General features: G+C 36.4%; 1 protein-coding gene across 1 annotated transcript; it reads left to right on the forward strand.

Moving 5' to 3' along the window:
- The first annotated feature begins 428 nt into the window (after positions 1–428).
- LOC105230890 (protein naked cuticle homolog 2-like) lies at positions 429–3462 on the forward strand. The gene is made up of 2 exons (XM_011211905.3): positions 429–645; positions 2761–3462. The coding sequence occupies exons 1-2, from the start codon at positions 634–636 to the stop codon at positions 3097–3099; spliced, it is 351 nt and encodes a 116-aa protein (XP_011210207.2). The 5' UTR covers positions 429–633; the 3' UTR covers positions 3100–3462.
- The last annotated feature ends 14261 nt before the right edge of the window (positions 3463–17723 follow it).

Consider the following 17723-nt stretch of genomic DNA (forward strand, 5'->3'; position numbering starts at 1 on the left):
TGGCTGATGGCTAATACGCATATGTATGTATGTATGGATACACAAATCAAGATCTTAAAACTGATTACAACAACAACACATAACTATGTGTATTAGGAGTTCGTCCAAAGGGGAAATAGCAATTGGTGTCTTCAAAAAGTAAACAAGTGTGTTGGGGTGTATGTATGTATGTGTATTGGCAGTGAAACAGCTGCCGCATCCACAGCAGTAACAAAGTGGCACCAGCAGCGGTAATTGTTAGGGGGCCAATTATTGTTGCACTAACAGTTTGGTTTTCAGCTATTGTTGTTTTTGTTCTCACTATTGCATATTCACTATTGTTGTTAATGCAATGTCTGAGGTTGTTGCAAAAAGACTTAACTAACGTCTTCATTTACAACAAAGATTCACTTTTCTGGTATTAAAAGGTAAAATATAAAAGAGTGTGAACTGCAAGTCGGTGGCATCAGTCGGTGTTCTCATTCAAATTGTAACGCAACATAAAGCGAAGGAAATAAAAAAAAAATCGAACGCGAAAATATCAAAAAACGCACAGATCAATACAAAGCGACCGGTGTCTTTGATATTCGGAATTAAGGACACTCACAGGATTATAATCATACTGCACAGAGATAGGAGTAAGCCGCAGTAAAAATGTTTAAATTGGTGAGTAGAGTTCGAAGGAAAATGGAAATAGGGAAGGAAAAATGCTTGCGAGTGCATTAAATTAATTTTTGCTAAATAAACGTAATGCTTTCATATGGAAAGCCCATGGAGCTGCAATGCCGAAAACAAGACGATTTCCGAAAAGTTCTCCGACTTCTTTCTTCAAAATACAACAACAGAATCGGTAACAAATATTACGATGGTGTCATCGAAAATAGCTCTTCGGTTTTTTAAAATATTCTCCATTAATACATTTGCCACTCTGATTGAGGTATCTCCAAAATATGCATTTTGAAGGCATAAACCGCCTCTTTAGTAGTCGAAAAACATAGAATAGATATAAGACTTTCGGTGCCATGTCAGGATCATATGGTAGATGACTCATCAAACCGATATTTTGAGAGCTCAAATGCAATAGTTTTAGTCCATGGTGATCAATGATTCAACTTCGGCTATTTGTTATGTTTTTTCAAAAGACAGTCAGCCGTTTGTTTGGAAGTGCCTTGTTCGCGGATAATTTTGTTAAATTCGGCTCATCTGGGAATCTTCATACAGTCGACTTTCGTACTCATACGCATAAATTCACGATTCATCACCTAACACGATGCCATACTCGTGTTTCGAAGTAAGACGAAGTCCCGATACCGTATTTTTTAAAAAAATTTCTCGACCAATTCGACACGAGCCTTTTTTGGCGATTGACAAATTGTGTGCGATCCAATGTAAACAGATTTCACAGTCAAATATTCATACAATAGTGAATGTATGCTGGTACCAGTTATGCCTAAAGCAGTTTCAATCGATGATAGGTCACATGGAGGTTTTACAATATCACTTTGCTCACAGCATTAATACTTCCCGGAATGACAATTTTTTTTGAAGAAGCTTCTCAAAATTCTTCTTAGAGTGATCTAGGACCTTGATTGAAATCACCATAACATCGATAAACTCTGAAAAAATTGAATTAAGTTCATCAAAGCCCTGTTGCTGAATTAATCCACGTCAAAAGTTGCGAAAGTCGCGTTTTAATTCCATATTGTGACCGAAATGAATATTTTAAGTTACTATAAACAAAACAAAAAGCGTTCTGTAGCCAAATAGCAACAGTAGTGTTGCCAAATTCCGAAATATAAATAGCAACCTATGTGTCTTGAAAAAAGCACAAGTTCATACATTTCCAACTACAATAGTTCACTAAGAATTCTTCTCTTAAATGATAATCGGAAATCAGAGATTAAAAATGGAGTAATCGGGTCCCGATCTAGCAATAGTTATTCCAGTACCTCAACTAGCTCAAAATTCCACTAAAGCGAAGATTATATATAATATATTCTCAACTTGAGAACCGCAAGAAAACATGTTTAAACAACAAAACTGAATATGGTTTTTTAAGCTGTCAGAAAAATCTTAATCTTTGGTTTTCAGTTAGTCAGAAGAAATTTTACCTCAGAATATATTATACCAATTTCAATTATACTCGTACTTCCCACAAATATTTTTTTTATACGATATTCGGAAGGTAGGAGCACAAATATAAATTCTGGGATGGTTTAATCCAACAAAATTCGCACTGTGGACGAATTAGAGTAATCAATAATTGTATATTTAATATTCAGTCCTCGGTCGTCACTCTTCTTGTTTATGCGACGAAAGGAAAGGGAAAAGAATCAGATGGTGATGGGACAAACCTATATTTTTGGTCCGATAGACCAAAAACCACAAATCTGCTGGTTTATGCTACTGTTCATAGTTTGAAGTAATCCAAAGGCCATACAGATCGATCAAATAAACAGACAAGTGGTTAATCTGACTCAGGAGGTGGAATAGCCGTACCACTTAAACCAGTTGCCATCGGGCAGGCCAAACAAAATGCGGTGTTGTTTCTAAGAATGTGGACACGGTTGCAGAAAAAAGTAGTTGAGAACTAATTATGGAAATATTCCGAAGTGAGGACTTATCCCGTATTCAATTCTATAAACCCTTCCTCCACGAGGGATACATTGACTACCGAAAAGCATTCTCTTTTCCCTAGATTATGAATAAATAAGTATAATATTTACAACTAACTTAGTAATCTCTCACTCTCACCAATTTCTCACTCTTTTCTCATTTTAGTCTTTTATTCTCTTCGCACTCGTCGCCTTTACCAGCGCACGTCCTGGCTACCTGCATGGCCATTACCCACACATTGACTACCCATTGTTGCCACACCATCATGAACCGTTACATTTGACTAAACTGGTGCACATACCGGCCGCCATTTCACATCAGAGCTCAACCGTTATTCACAGCGCGCCAATCATTAAGCCAGTTGTGGTGCCGGTGCTGAAGACCGTCGTGCATCCGATTGTCAAAACATATCATCCGGCGCCCATAATCAAGGCTTATCACCCCTTCGCTTTGGATCCATACCATCATCACTACGATCATCATGACTTTCATCATTACCACTAAGCCGTGTAAATAATACTAATGACAACCGAAGTAGCTTCTATGAAAGGTGATGAAGATGACTGAGATGACGATGAATATATGACGTCTAAAATTTGCTGGAAATCGCACACAATTGTAACATATTTGGAGAGGCTAGTAAATTTCTAGTAACAATTAATAAAATTTTTAAGGGCCGTTATTCTTTTTTATTTAATATGCGTCTATTTTATAACATAATCACTAATATTCAATGTCACATGACCACTTTTGATGATTTCTATCATATTTTATGAAATAACAATATCCTGTACAAAGAGCACAAATCCGTGAGGAGGGGAGAAGATGATGTTCGTTATAAATAAATAGCTTAATTGTTAATTAAAACAACAAAAAATTATACTGTTTTCATTGATCCTTTAATATTTAGAAGAGGAAAATTAGGACTTTACAAATTAAATTTCATTTTCTTAAAATAACTGAGCCCTTTCTATCCTCAATTCTCTAATCCATTGTGAAGAATCTGTTACCACGATGCATCGTAACGTGCGACCTCGTTTCGCTCGAATTCTCTGTACAAATGTGACACCAACTATTAATGGCTCATGGCTCGGCGTAACTGATTGCGTTATTCAGCCGTTGCATGGCCAGTTTGCAGCCTGAAGGCACATAAATGCTGAAAATAGATACTGTTATATCTTTTCACTCAGAAATCTATAAAGCATTGGTAAGTACAGTATCTGTGCATTGAATTATGTTTAATGACTTGACGGAAGTCAAACAAAAGCTTAAAGCCTAACTGTTATTGGTGCAAAATATATTTATTAGAAATTTAAAAACAAGTAGACGGATGGGGACAGCGAACAACGCCATATTTTTTCCGCTCTTTTGGCATATCTATTTAGTAAGATTCGCCATTTTATCATGGAAAGTTATACGATCCAACAACGAGTCAACATTATTAAAATTTACTACTGAATTTCGGAGTAAGTGGCTTCAACTTTAGAGACCTACGTCCAATTTACGGTCGTCGTAATCGTACTGTCAGAACAACAATTGAGCGTCTAGTGGAAATATTTGAATCCACAGGCATTGTATAAAATTTTTCCCTGCCAACTAGACAAATAAGTGCCCATAGTGTCGAAAATATTGCTGCCGCTAGCGCATCAATTGAGGAAGACCCAAATCAGTTTCTCATACATCTTTCTCTGTGATGTCGTTGTGACAAATTTTGCGAATAGATGTTAGGCTACATCCTTTCAAGATAAAAATAATGCAAGAACTAAAGCCACTTGACCACCAGAATCGTCGTATTTTCGTGAATTGGGCTGAGCAACAACCTGAAAATTATCCGGATTTTCATCGAAGAATCATCTTCAGCGATAAGGCTCATTTCTGACGCAATGGCTTCGTCAATAAGCAAAATCTGCGTTATTAGTCAGGCATTAATCCACACGTACTCCATGAGTCAACACTGCATCCCGAAAAAATACGGTTGGGTGCGATTTATGGGCTGGCGGCGCCATTGAAATGTATTTCTTTCGAGATGATCAAGACTTGTCTATGCCAATAAGCCATCGACGATTGATGAACTTCGTACTAATATCGAATGGCATTGGCATTATTTGCAGCAATATCGGCCGATTAATGCTTGAAAACCGGGTTCAGCGTCTGGATTTCTGCAAGCGTGCCCGTAATAGCCATGCAAAAGAAATCGAGTTCCATACATAGCGGCATCGAATGTACCCTAACAGGAATAAAGAATTTCATTGATATGCCAAAGCGTTTTTGTTTTATTAAAAAATATATATATCTTTTGTAGCGCCCGTTAGTTTTCTTCAAAGAGCTCATTGAATATGTGGTTCCTTCTTATTCGATATTCATCGCTCAAACGGCCGGCTCCAAAGATCTTGCGGAAACCAGTTCACTCGAATGCCCTAAGTGATTTCCCATGTGGGTTCATTACCGTCCATGTTTCGTCACATAATAGAACGGGAATGTTGAGATACTTATAGATAATTTGTACTCAATTGCCTACCGATCACAAAATATTATCTGTTAACAAAAAAAGCTTTGAGAATTCATCTTAGGTTTTGATGGAGCTGATATTTCACTGCATAACCGTATGAGTTTCGCGACAAGTCGTCGAATAGGCAGCTACTGTATGTATATTTATCCAACCCAAATCATGCTTAGTAGCTGAAACATGCGACTTTCCTCGACGCCGTTTTTAAACAGCTCAGCCGATAATCTATCGGCCCTGAGGTTACGCTATTAAAGACTGTAACTCAAAAACGATTTGAAATATCGATTTAAGGAGGGAGCCTGTTTTTTTTTTTGCTTAAATCTGTTTAAAAATAGTCTAAGAATATGTCCTCAAAGATATAGATGAGAATTCGAAATATTTTTGAAGCTAGAAGGGAAATAGTGACCGAGCGTCTAACGCGCGAAAAGTCAAGTTTGAACATATTTTTAAACAACATAAAGTAAAAATTTTTTAGTCAAAAACCCCTTTTTTCAATTTAAAAAAAATTTAGAATTTTCCACTTTTTTTGGAATTTTTTTAATTTAACAAGAAGATAAATTATTAAAAACCACGAACCTCTTTGAATTTTTTGCATCCTGCCCGCCGTCTGACAAATGCACATGCGAGGTGCATCGGGCAATTGCTTCTCAAAGGCAGAATATCAAAGATTTCGTATCCAAAAAATTTGTGAATGATGTAAATATACATATAACTATAAACCCTACAAATTGCGCTTTAATCAATTACTTCTTTCCTTCCTTAAACGCTTCAAACCTCCAATGTAGAATACCGCATTAACATTTTTTCCGCGTGGAACAAATTCTTTGGGGACAATACCCTTGGAATCACAAAAACAAACCAACATTGTCTTCACTTTTGACTTCTCGATGCGCAATTTTTTGGGTTTCGGCTCATCTGGTGCCTTCTATTCAGCACTCTGGCGTTTCGTTTCGGGATCAACCTTTTTAATGATGTCCTTCGAATGTTGGATTCTGAGCAAATCTTCGGTCAAAATGCGATAAATGCGATGTTTTGGAGATGTTCACTTCCATTTCCATGAATTTCAATGGTGATTTCGGCTGATTTTTAATGAATTCGCGCACAGTTTCGATGGAATTTCCGGTGATCACAGATTTTGATTGGTCCACATGTTGATCGTCATTTATGTCCTCACGACACCTTTGAAATCGTTGAAACCACTCGTGCACTCTGCTACGTGATAGGCAATCATCGCCACAAACTTTTTTCATCAACTGAAACGTTTCGGTAAAAGTTTTACCAATTTTAAAACAAAATTTAATGTTGGCTCTTTGTTCGAACCTCACTTCCCTTCTAATCTATGAAATGTGATAAGACTCTCACTGGACAATCGATGAAGATAGCAGATTGTAACGTATCGGTCGACAGATTACAAAAGTCCTGTTTACTTTGGAGTGCACCTTACATATATGTTTAGATAATATGAAAAGCACTGTTGGATTTTTTTCTTTAATTTCACATTTTTAAATACCACCGGTCCTAATTTGATGGCTGGTGACTGTATTCTGAATTCAACAATGCCTGTTTGATTGTCACTATATAAATGTCACATGTTGGTGCACTAGTTGTATTTTGCATATTTTCTTGCAACATTTCCCTACATAATCAGGTTCTAATTTCAACATAGTACATTACATATCAAAGTAAGCTTAGACACATAATATACAAGTGTGTACATTTGTATACATAACAAATAAGGAGGGGCTAAGTTTGGGTAAACCTAAACTTTTCTTGCTCTCTTAAATTGCAACAATTAAAGCCAGGGCCCACAGGTGCTCCTTGCTACTGCGATCCTCTAAGTCAAATAACAGTTCCATATCTTAATTTAGTGCTTAGTTCATTTAATGACAGTGGTCCGATTGATGATGTGAACTCAGTTTTCCAAGGACCACATGTACCTAGGTTTATTAGGATATTTCAATTTTTACTCAGCTGCACAGTCAGACATTCATCGGATTTCAACTCGTCTCGTCATCCTGATCGTTTATAAATTATCATTTATTTTCGAGTTATTTATGTAGGTAATGCAAACAACCGTTAGGCGAACAAAATTATTATACTCTATAGCAACATCTTGCAAGAGTATAAAAACGGAAGCTGGTATTCATGACTGTAATAATCAATGACTATCATGCCATAGTTAATTGGATCAAAGGCAGTGAGAATTTTAAATGAAACAATGATTGGAATGATTGGCAGACAAGACTTCCAAGTAACTACTAACAAAAAATAGTTGATCGTTTTTTCTTAAGGCAACGGTCTACTTAAGAATGTAGTTTGTGTATTGGCGACTGCTCCGGAAGAGATATTTTTAGAATTGATATGTTGACAGTGTCAACAACAGTGCAAACATTGAACTATAAATAATTGACTTTCATTTAAATAATTACATTATCTTTATGCAAATCTTTATTCCGAAGCCTTCACTTTTAATAATATGGTATTATTATTATTATATATTTATGTAGCTTGATTCTACGAAATTAGCAGAGTTGAAGGTACTGTTATCTTCAGATAACATTTGGTTCAGAATTTTACTCTCATTACAAATGCATCAGATAAGAAGTTATATTAATTAATTAAAGCTATTAAATTGTTAACATTGATAATAATAATAAAAGAGAGAAAAAGTAGTAAGTGATTATACCAGTTTAATGAACTAGTGACATATTATTTTGTATCTAGTTCAAAGATACAATTATGTCGATGATTTTATATAAATTAATTTTAGAATATTTAGATGAGCACTTAAAGGTAAAAGAGGATGTTCGATTCAACACAGCTTAAAGATTAACTAATCGAACAAATAACCGGTATAAATTATAGAGACTTATATGAAAAAACATAAATGGTATGGTAAGCGGTTATACCACCTTATGGGATATACACATATACTCTTTCACCGAATTGAAGTTGATTTGTCATCTGATGTAACATGTCAATTGGATAAAGCGGATTTTCTCGTGTTGATAAAATATTGCTTTTCCAAGGCTGGAGCAAAACCTTGGCTTGATTATAAGCTTCCGAACACTGCCACGAGAAAATCAAACATCAAGTATTGTTATGCTAAGTTTAGAGTTGTTGAAATTAGCAACGAAGACGGTAAACGTATTGGACGCACAAAAGAGGTTGTTACGGGCGAAAATATTAAAAAGGTCACAAAATAATCTTGGATGACGGCAAAGTGAACATACTTGCCTGTTATACTTCATATATATATATCAACTGAACGTGTACATGATATCATTCCTGAATATTTGGGTATGAAAAACCACGCAAGCTCACTTTTGACCAAAACAAACGACGGGCTGATAATTGGGAGCAGTGTTCGGAGATGTTAAGGCGAAATAAGCCCCAGTTTTTGCTTCGATATGTGGCAATGGATGAAACGTGGCAACATCATTTCACTCCGAAGTCTAAACGACAATTATGGGAGTGGTCTACACAGGATAAACCCGCTCTAAATTGTGGAAAAGCGCAACGGTCGGTTGACAAGGTTATGGCATCTGTATTTTAGAATAATTCTTATTGACTATCCTGAAAAAGAAAAGTCCATCGACAGAGACTATTACATAACGTTATTGGATCATCTGGAGGACGAAATTTGAAGAAAAAGATTATGCTATTTCAACACTAGACCTCGTGCACAATCCTATGAAAACGCCAAAACCCATGAATTGGGCTTCGGTGCTCCAGGTCTAGCCTCTAGCGACTGTTGAATGAAGAGCTGATCGCCAAAACTATTTTGAATCAAAAGACAAATCGTACTATAAATATGGTACCAAAAAGTTGAAAAGTCGCTATCATCAGAGCATTATCCGTGAAGGGAGTTATTTTGAATAAAAAAACTTTTCAATTGACTTACTAAATTTCATTTCAAAACAAAGAAACCCGTTCGGTTCCCTACAAGATTTAGATTTTTATCGGACAATTTGTATAGGAGCTATATGCTACAGTTGTCCGATATCAAAAACTACGACAAATGAGTTTTTTCTCGAGGACAAAAGATGTGTGCAAAATGACAATCCATGACTCAAAGCCTGAAGGACTAAATCGATTCAGCTAGTCATGCTGATTACTTATATACCATATATATATCATAAGGTAACATTACCTTCTGGGCGTTACAAGTTCAAGTTATAAATATTTTCCAATACCAATATTTGATTAAAGAAGAAAAATGCTTCCTTAAAATAAAATTAGTTATTTCGAAACTTTTTCCAACTTAGTGCTATTTAGAGTCCATATCTGAATTATTTCCAATCCTAATTAGCTGCTTAAAAAAAATCCTAAAATCCTTAGAAAATATCATTTCATTGGTACTTACAACCGACCAGCCTAAGACTGGTTTTGCTAACAAGACACGACAAAGTTGTGTTCCACCTACCAGGCTTGACTGTCAACTAAGCCATTACTAACAAGACACATTATAATTTATATTTGTATAAAAATTACAAAAAGTATTCGCAATAACTACAAAATATTGCATAAGAAATTAGAAAAACATGCAATGACCAATGAACAGACACACGAGCACCATATGAGAAAGAACAGCTTGCTAATCGGGCAAATTACCATAATGACCTCATATCGCTATAAATTATATTTTACAAGATATTATTTAAAAGTATATTGTATTAATTATATTATTATTTCATATTTGTTGATCTTATTGACCCTTTTTCATGCAAATTCTTAAATCCCAGGAAGCATATGTCCTAACCTTTGAACAAAACTATTTTTACACTCTAGCAATATACTGTAAAAACTATAATCAACTACTCGTACTAATAGTGTTTTTCACTGAACGACTATTTGTACACATAAAACTCTTCAGGTTAGATAAAAAGTTATACGAATTGTGGAGGACGGCGAGACATTTTTGCGGATAACGAAGAGTTGAGTTCCGAATGTTCACCCGACTGTTCATGTAAGCTTTAAATTAAGTAAAAATTGAACTATTTTCTAGAATCGGAATACTGCCGCATTTATACAGGTCATTAGTAGCTTAAAACTTTTCAAAAGTCGGCGGATTAAATGCACATATGTATCTCATAAACCACTAAATCTAAATAAGCCCTATGTCACGGTGTGAAAACAAGCATGTTTACTTCCTTTATATCACGTTCGTCGTTAAATTCTATGTGATTCCTTCAGTAGACAAATCAGACATCAATGAAGGAACTTTTGGAACTCACTTGCAATATTTTTATGTTAGGATTGCCACGAAATAGAGAAATTCATGCTTGCGAATTGACGATTAACAGTCAGAGACCTGACTGGCATGGTTGGAATATCGGAAGGATCAGTGTGAATATCTGAAGGAAATCAATGAAGAGTACATAACATTAATGTATTCAAAGCATTTTATCACGTAAAAAGTTTTATTCAAGTATTACATTGAAGGAACAGTATGTTTTAATAGTATAGGGTGGGTCATATAAAATTTTAAATTTCGAAGATAGGGCGTCTTCAATTTGCTTGAAGAAACATTCGGTTAACATTGCGCGATATCGCTCACCATTGATGGTTATGGATCCTTCTTCATTTTCGAAGAAAAATGGGCCGATGATTCCACCAGACCAAAGTCCTCACCATACAGTGATTCGTGCTGGGTGAATTGGCTTCTCGACGATTACGTGCGGGTTTTCTGTGCCCCAAATGCGACAATTCTGATTGTTAACGTAACCATCGAGGTGGAAATGAGCCTCGTCCGAAAAGATGATTTTTCGGTAAAATTGATCATCCTCGGTCAAACGATCTTCTGCCCAATCAGCAAACTGTAGAATAGTTTTTACTGAATATCTCCACGTATTTTATCCTATTTAAGTTATCGTTGAGACAAAAGTACAGACAATTAATGTATTCAAAGCATTTTATCACGAAAAAGTTTTATTCAAGTATTGCATTGAAGGAACACTATGTTGCAATAGTATTACTTTTTTTAATTCTAAGTACAGCCGCTGAAACTTTTAATGAGATATATTTTTGTAATATTGTAAATGTATTGCTTTCGATTTTCGACTCGCAGTGAAACTAGAAGATTTGTATTCAATTCCGATTTGAAGTAATACATAACATGTACTTGTTTCCTTTTCAAAATGCATTCAAATTATGTATAATAATTTTCTAAAACAATATAATGTATATTCCTAGAAGGATTTTATTTGAGCTACAGATATTATTTATTGCCAAAAGTGTATATAAAATGATGTGTTTCCTGAAAAAATGTTTCTTGCATTTTCGAACACCTTTGAGTTTCTTCAAACATTAAATTAAGGAAAATTACATTCTTGTTAAGCCGTTGACAGCTCCATACTAAAATCGATTACTGTAACTAATCACTGTATTTTATCTTGAACGAGTTTGCCACATTAGCAGCTTAAATTAAGTGTTCACTGACATGCAGAAGTATACCTTTCACTTTCCAGTTTACCTGTTGAGTTTTGTAGCCATTGGCGACTTATGTCAATCGTTTTGACAAGCGAATAATTAATGCGTTTCCTTCGTGAGGAAGTCATAAATAATACAATAGTTAAAACAGATTTTGAATCGATTATCGGCATGTTAGACATTTCCATAAATAATTTACATAGCAAATTAAAATTAAAATTTATATCGAGGTTTCAAAATCAGTACGAAATTAAATATGTTATTCCAGTAAGAAGGTTAATAGTATGTTATTTTGGATTTAGCATGTTATGGCCGAAACTACATGAATGACGCCACCTCCAGTTTGAACAAAAGCTAGTTAGTTCAGAAAAGTAATTGATGACAGTAAGGTCAGTATAGACTTCCATTTCCAGCGCGCATATCTTGAACTACTAATATTATTCTACCCACCAATCGATGTCAATGGAATAGATGTTCCATTGCCCGACTATGATGAGCTTCAAATAGCAATTAGCCACCTGAAAAACAACAAATATGGTGGCAAAGAACTGGCAAGGTGCATGCATCAGCTTCTTTGCAAGATAAGGTCGGTTAAAAGCATGCCCGACGATTGAAATTTAAGTGTGCTCTGTCCAAACCACAATCTGCGCCAATTACCGTTAAATTAGTCTCCTTAATATCCCACATAAGATCTTATCGCACGAAATGTGTGAAAGAGTGTAAAATCTACTATCGAGCAGATTTTCACCATGCGCTAAATCTTGGCAAAGACATTTGAAAGCAAAATCGACACACACCACCTCTTTGTCGATTTCAAAGCTGCTTTCGACGGCACGAGAAGGAACCCCTATGTCGGTATGTCTGAACTTGGTATCATCGCTAAACTAATACGGGTGTGTAAGCTGACGTTGAACAACGCCACAAAATCCGTCGGGATCGTAAGAACAGCATCAAGACCAACAACAATATCAGAATTGAAATCCGACGCAGAACCACTCTTGCCAACAGGTATTTCCTTGGACTGAATAATCAATTGAAAAGTAAAGTCCTCTCTCGACGAACAAAAACCAAACTTCCTCATTATTCCCGACCTGCTATATGGTGCGACGAATGGACAATGACATTATCTTATGATTGGGCCTTAAAAGTGTTTGCGAGAAATATTTTGCAGAAGATTTATAGTCCTTTACGCATTGGCAGTGGCGAGTATATATTGAGAAGACGTAATATGAGAATTATGTAGGAAATTTTAATTTTGAGTGGAAAAGAGTAAAATAAAGTGTAACGGGAATAAACTTTTAAACCACCTTATAAATTTAGCACAATTTCTCGTATATTCCCTTTCCAAAATTATTTTAGGGTAAAAACTCAAGAATTTGTTCCGTAATTTTTCGAGCATCTCGGTAGATCAAAGATTTGGATACAGATGTTTGATTTAAGCTCGTTACATAACGATAAAAGTTATATTTAGAGAGTACCATCTGTAGATCTTGCAAACCAATACCTCTTTTTGACATCGTATGCACAGAATATTTTTGTTGCAAAAACTGGATAGTTTGATTCGCTGCGTGGCAGAGTGAGCCGTGCTATAGAAACCAAATTCAGTTTTTGAAAGGTGCTTAAGGTACGTCGGAACTACCGATATTGAACCACTATAACATTGACGGTACATATGACGGTACATACTAAACAATAATTAAGTTCTTGTAAGGAATATTTTGTAATTGTGAAGGGTGTTATAGCCTCGTGTTATAGCCAAAGTTAACGTTTTAAACTCTAAAGAAGCTTTAGATGTTTCAATTAGCGGCTCACTGAGAAAAGCTAAGTTTTCAGAAGCTTACGGAAAAGACTGATGATGATGAATATTACAGTGGTTTTCAAGAGGAGTTGGCTGTCATTAAACATTATTTAATGCGATAGCAGAACCTGGATCTTACTATTTATGAGTGCAAGATTAGTTAAGGAATAACTCACAGTCAAAGGAACACAATGTCATTGATATTTCTGGGATTTAATTTACATACGCTTAAGATGCATGCTCTGAGATCTATGGTCAATTGTGCCCTTTGTACTTATCACAACACTTATGGCTGTTTTTTAACCGAAGAAACCCCTTTTTCAACAGTTTTTTTTTTTTGAAGTAGTTGTAATCAAAAAAAATCCTTCGTCTAAGTCGTTAAGAATTTTATCTCAAAGACCTTTAATTTAATGAAGATCGGTTGAGTAGTTCTCGAGAAATCTTCCCACCCGACTTCAAAAACACAGTTTCGAGATAAACAATGGCGCACTTAGCCTAACTAGCCTCCAGCGCTCAAGTTCTCAAAGCTGTATCTCAAAAACTGTTACTCGGATTAACTTCAACATTTAGATAATATTATATAGGTGTTTTAGATTTTAATAAGACAATAAAAATATCGATTTTTTGAAACTCGTAAACCCATGTAATCCCATAACAAACCCATTCACTTTAAGGGTCTTAATAGCGCACCTGGACTGATGGAAGTGAGTCATCTAGTGCCTCCGCGGCAAGGTCAGAGAATCGACAGTATTTTATTTTAACCAGCAGGCTTATAACGCATATCTACAACCCTTCAAGCTTCCAACTTTAGAAGTTTAAAATTAGACATAATAATCTGTAATCAGGCTGATCCATTCACTTGCCGTTTGCAGTGCCAATTATCTCTGAGTCCTCTCTGATAGATTTTAATTTCTTCCTTCTGCATTGACTACCTCAACCAACACCTGTTTATTATATTTTTTACAACTTATTTAGTGTGCATATTTTCACGTATAATAATATTTCAAAAGTATGAGCTATTTTGCTTTTATTTTTGCTTAACGAATTTGACCTTCACCATGAAATTTTTTCAATTATTTTCCAATTTTACTAAAGTCTTTAGTTTTATTTTTTGTTTTGCTTTGACAATGAATACAAGTTCCAGCTGTGATATTTAAGTTTGACCTTTGACGCTTATTTTCAAACATTGCCCCGAAAATGTGAGCAAACACATAGCATCATAATTATTAACAAAAAGCCGGCAGCACATTATTAATTTTCAAAGCAAAAAACAAAAACGAAATATGAAAATAAACAATCAATATGCCACAACCGAACAGACGCCAACTCATGTGAGCATTCAGTGAGACGTGCGTGTACGCAATAATAGCTAGATGGCGCTTGCTACTACCTGTTTTTGCGTATATTCATGTTTCGCAGCGAGAGTTCAACGACCAATTGATATTCGCGAATAGCGAAGCCATTAACTCGTCGACCAAAATGTAGCGCCCAAGAGATTCAGCAAATTTTTCATAATTTTCTATAAAATCACTGGTTATTATACGTATTAGCTGCGGATAAGACGCACTAATTAGACCCGATGTTGAGTTTAAACAGTACTCCTCTTCCCCTTCCGCCTCTATCTATGCTCTAAGCGGGAGCGTCACCTAAAGGCAACGAATGAAGTCGACATCGACACAGCGCCACGGTGGCAATGGGCGTGTGTGGTGTCACCTCCAGTGGCTGTCGATCACAGCACTAACTAAATGGCCGCAATAACTGAATTAATGGCTTTGTTTGAAATCAGCTATAAAACTGTTATTAATCATAATAAAACATCAACAATGCAAATTTTATGCAAATGCAAAATACTGGCAACAACAACAGTGCAAAACTGATTGCAACAAAACAAAGTGTAACAATAAAATTAATAGCTAAGTCCGTCCGTGTTAATAAACGATTTTTTACTGCCGCGAAATGGAGCAGCCTACGAAGGTGTTTAAAAAGCAAGAACACAAGATCATTAAGCGCCCAACCCATCAGCCCACTAATCAACGCTTGACCACCGCTGACGACAGCCGCACAGCAACCAAAAAGCACGAGCGCCTGCGATTGCACAGTGGAGCACATCTCTCAAGTCATCATATCGACGAGGTTGGGGTTTTTAATTCAGTAGATCATGTTTTATAAATCATGCTGAAGACGAATAACGATATGGAACCCGTATTCCGCGAAATTTTAGGTGATCAGTTCATTGCATATGTAGTCACTTATCCGGTGACAAGATTAGAATTATGTACCCGTTCGCAGTTACACAACAAACGACTCATCGGTTGTGCCTAGTTAAATCACACCAAAGTTATTCACTCGTCAAAGCACACAATTCAGTACTGAAGTTCCAGTCCTTTTGCGTTCTCAAACTTATGTTGATAGAACTTGATAGAAGTCGATTTTGTGAGTCTTTATAAAGCATTATCTTCTATGAAAGAAAGCTAATGATATGACGGCTGCCTTTGTATCTCGGGATTAGAAAACCAAAGCAAATATTAATCAACGAAAACCGCTTTATGATTTTTCAAAATATTCTCCATTAAGATCTATACACTTATACAGGCGTTCAAACCAATTGTCGAAGCAACTTTTTCACTTTGATTAAGCCCTTTCCGAACCATTCTGAAGGCTTTAACCATTACTCTCGGTTTATTTTCTAGGTCAAGAATAAAAAGAAGGTCTCCAATGAACAGTCAGGACTACACGGTTAATGACTCCTAAAATCCATGTTTTAAGTGCTCAAAAATGGAGTTCTTCCGGTCAAATTGTGAGAGCCCGCATTTGAGTGGTGTTGGGCGAATCATAGACGTGTTTCGAAGCGCTGCTATAATTTTTTTTTTAATTTTCCTCGGCCACTAACCCTTTTTTGCGCGAATGACAAACTGAGTGGGTTCCAAAGTGTTCAAATATTTTTTTACGTTTATGTCTATTCAACAGTTTATAGAAAAACAACTATTTTTGGACGAGCGATTGAAATTTGCAAACAAGTAGGGCGGACCTGCGGAAGCGTTAAGATACCCCCTTGGTTAGGTTGCTGTTCAAAGAAAGGCGGGTAAGTTGGGGCATTGTCGTGGTGCAAGATCCAATCGGCTGTGATGTCTTGTCGGACCCGATTTACCCTTTGCTTAAGTCTTTTGAAAACATCCACGTAATGCTTGGCGTTGACGGAGGAACGCATTTATGGTGAACGACAATGGGTATTTTTTAGGCCGTAAGGAGGGTTTAAAATGCCTTCGCACTATATAGGGATCGTCATCCTACGTGAGTGGTGTACCCACTAAAACAATCCCCCCTTCTATCATGGAATTTTTTCCCCTACCCCGGACCGCTTTCGCATTACTTCATTGCATTGCAAGGATGCCTACAATTTTGTAGCCAGCATCAAGCTATTTGGCTCGTCTTCTATTGGGAGTCCGCGTCCATGTCTCTTTTTTGAGTGCGTAGAACATGTTCCACGTACGAGGCAATTATTTTCCAGTTTCCATTTTTTCTAAGAGATTTTCCGCACTTAGTTCTCCGAGTTTGTTTTGTACAGTCCTTCGGGCTTCTTTCCACCAGTGGCACTTGAAAATGGTATGGTTTGCATCGTCTAGTGGTTCGTCTCCATAAATACATGCTGGGCTTTCTGTTTTTCCCATGTTGTATAGGTATTTTCGGAAATACCCGTGACCGGACAGCATCTGTGTTATATATTATAGTAATTTACCTCGCCGTGTTTTCTACTGTGCCACTTCTCTATTTCTTTAATCAGTTTGGCGGTCCATCTTCCTTTGCTCTGCCTTCAAAAAAGCCACATGCCACCAAAACACACCACTTCTTGCTAAAGCAAAATCTGGGTAAGCTTGCTTAATCACCACTCACAGAAACACGTCGCTCCAATATGTTTGTCCTGACTCTTCAGGTGATCGGAGACAACTAACCAGCCGCTCGTTCCTTAGCTAGGAACGCCCCTATCGAATGCAGTCGGTGCACGCACGCTTCGAAGTACAGTCATGGCGGAAGTAAATTAGTTCTATTACATGACTAAATTAACCCACCCTGTGACGCTGATCATCTATAAATAAATTTTGTAGGGTCTCCAATGCTTGCTTGTAGGTGTTACAAAGTTCGTGGTAAAGGTTTTAGTGGAATTTTTTAGGAACGCCTGCCAAGAATATTTGGATATGCGAAATCTGTAAGCAAGTGGATACGCACGAGCTTACAATGCAGCCTACATCCACCGTACCTCAAATTAATTACTCCAATGGCAAAATTCTCCAGATCCGTCAATAATGTTGTTGTTCGCAGACGTTTTGAAAATGATCACTGAAAGTAAATGGAATGGTGTGATTGGAAATATATATATTTTTTTTGCGAATAAGA

This window comes from Bactrocera dorsalis, chromosome 5 (assembly GCF_023373825.1).
Source record: "Bactrocera dorsalis isolate Fly_Bdor chromosome 5, ASM2337382v1, whole genome shotgun sequence".
NCBI classification, from domain to species: Eukaryota; Metazoa; Arthropoda; class Insecta; order Diptera; family Tephritidae; genus Bactrocera; species Bactrocera dorsalis.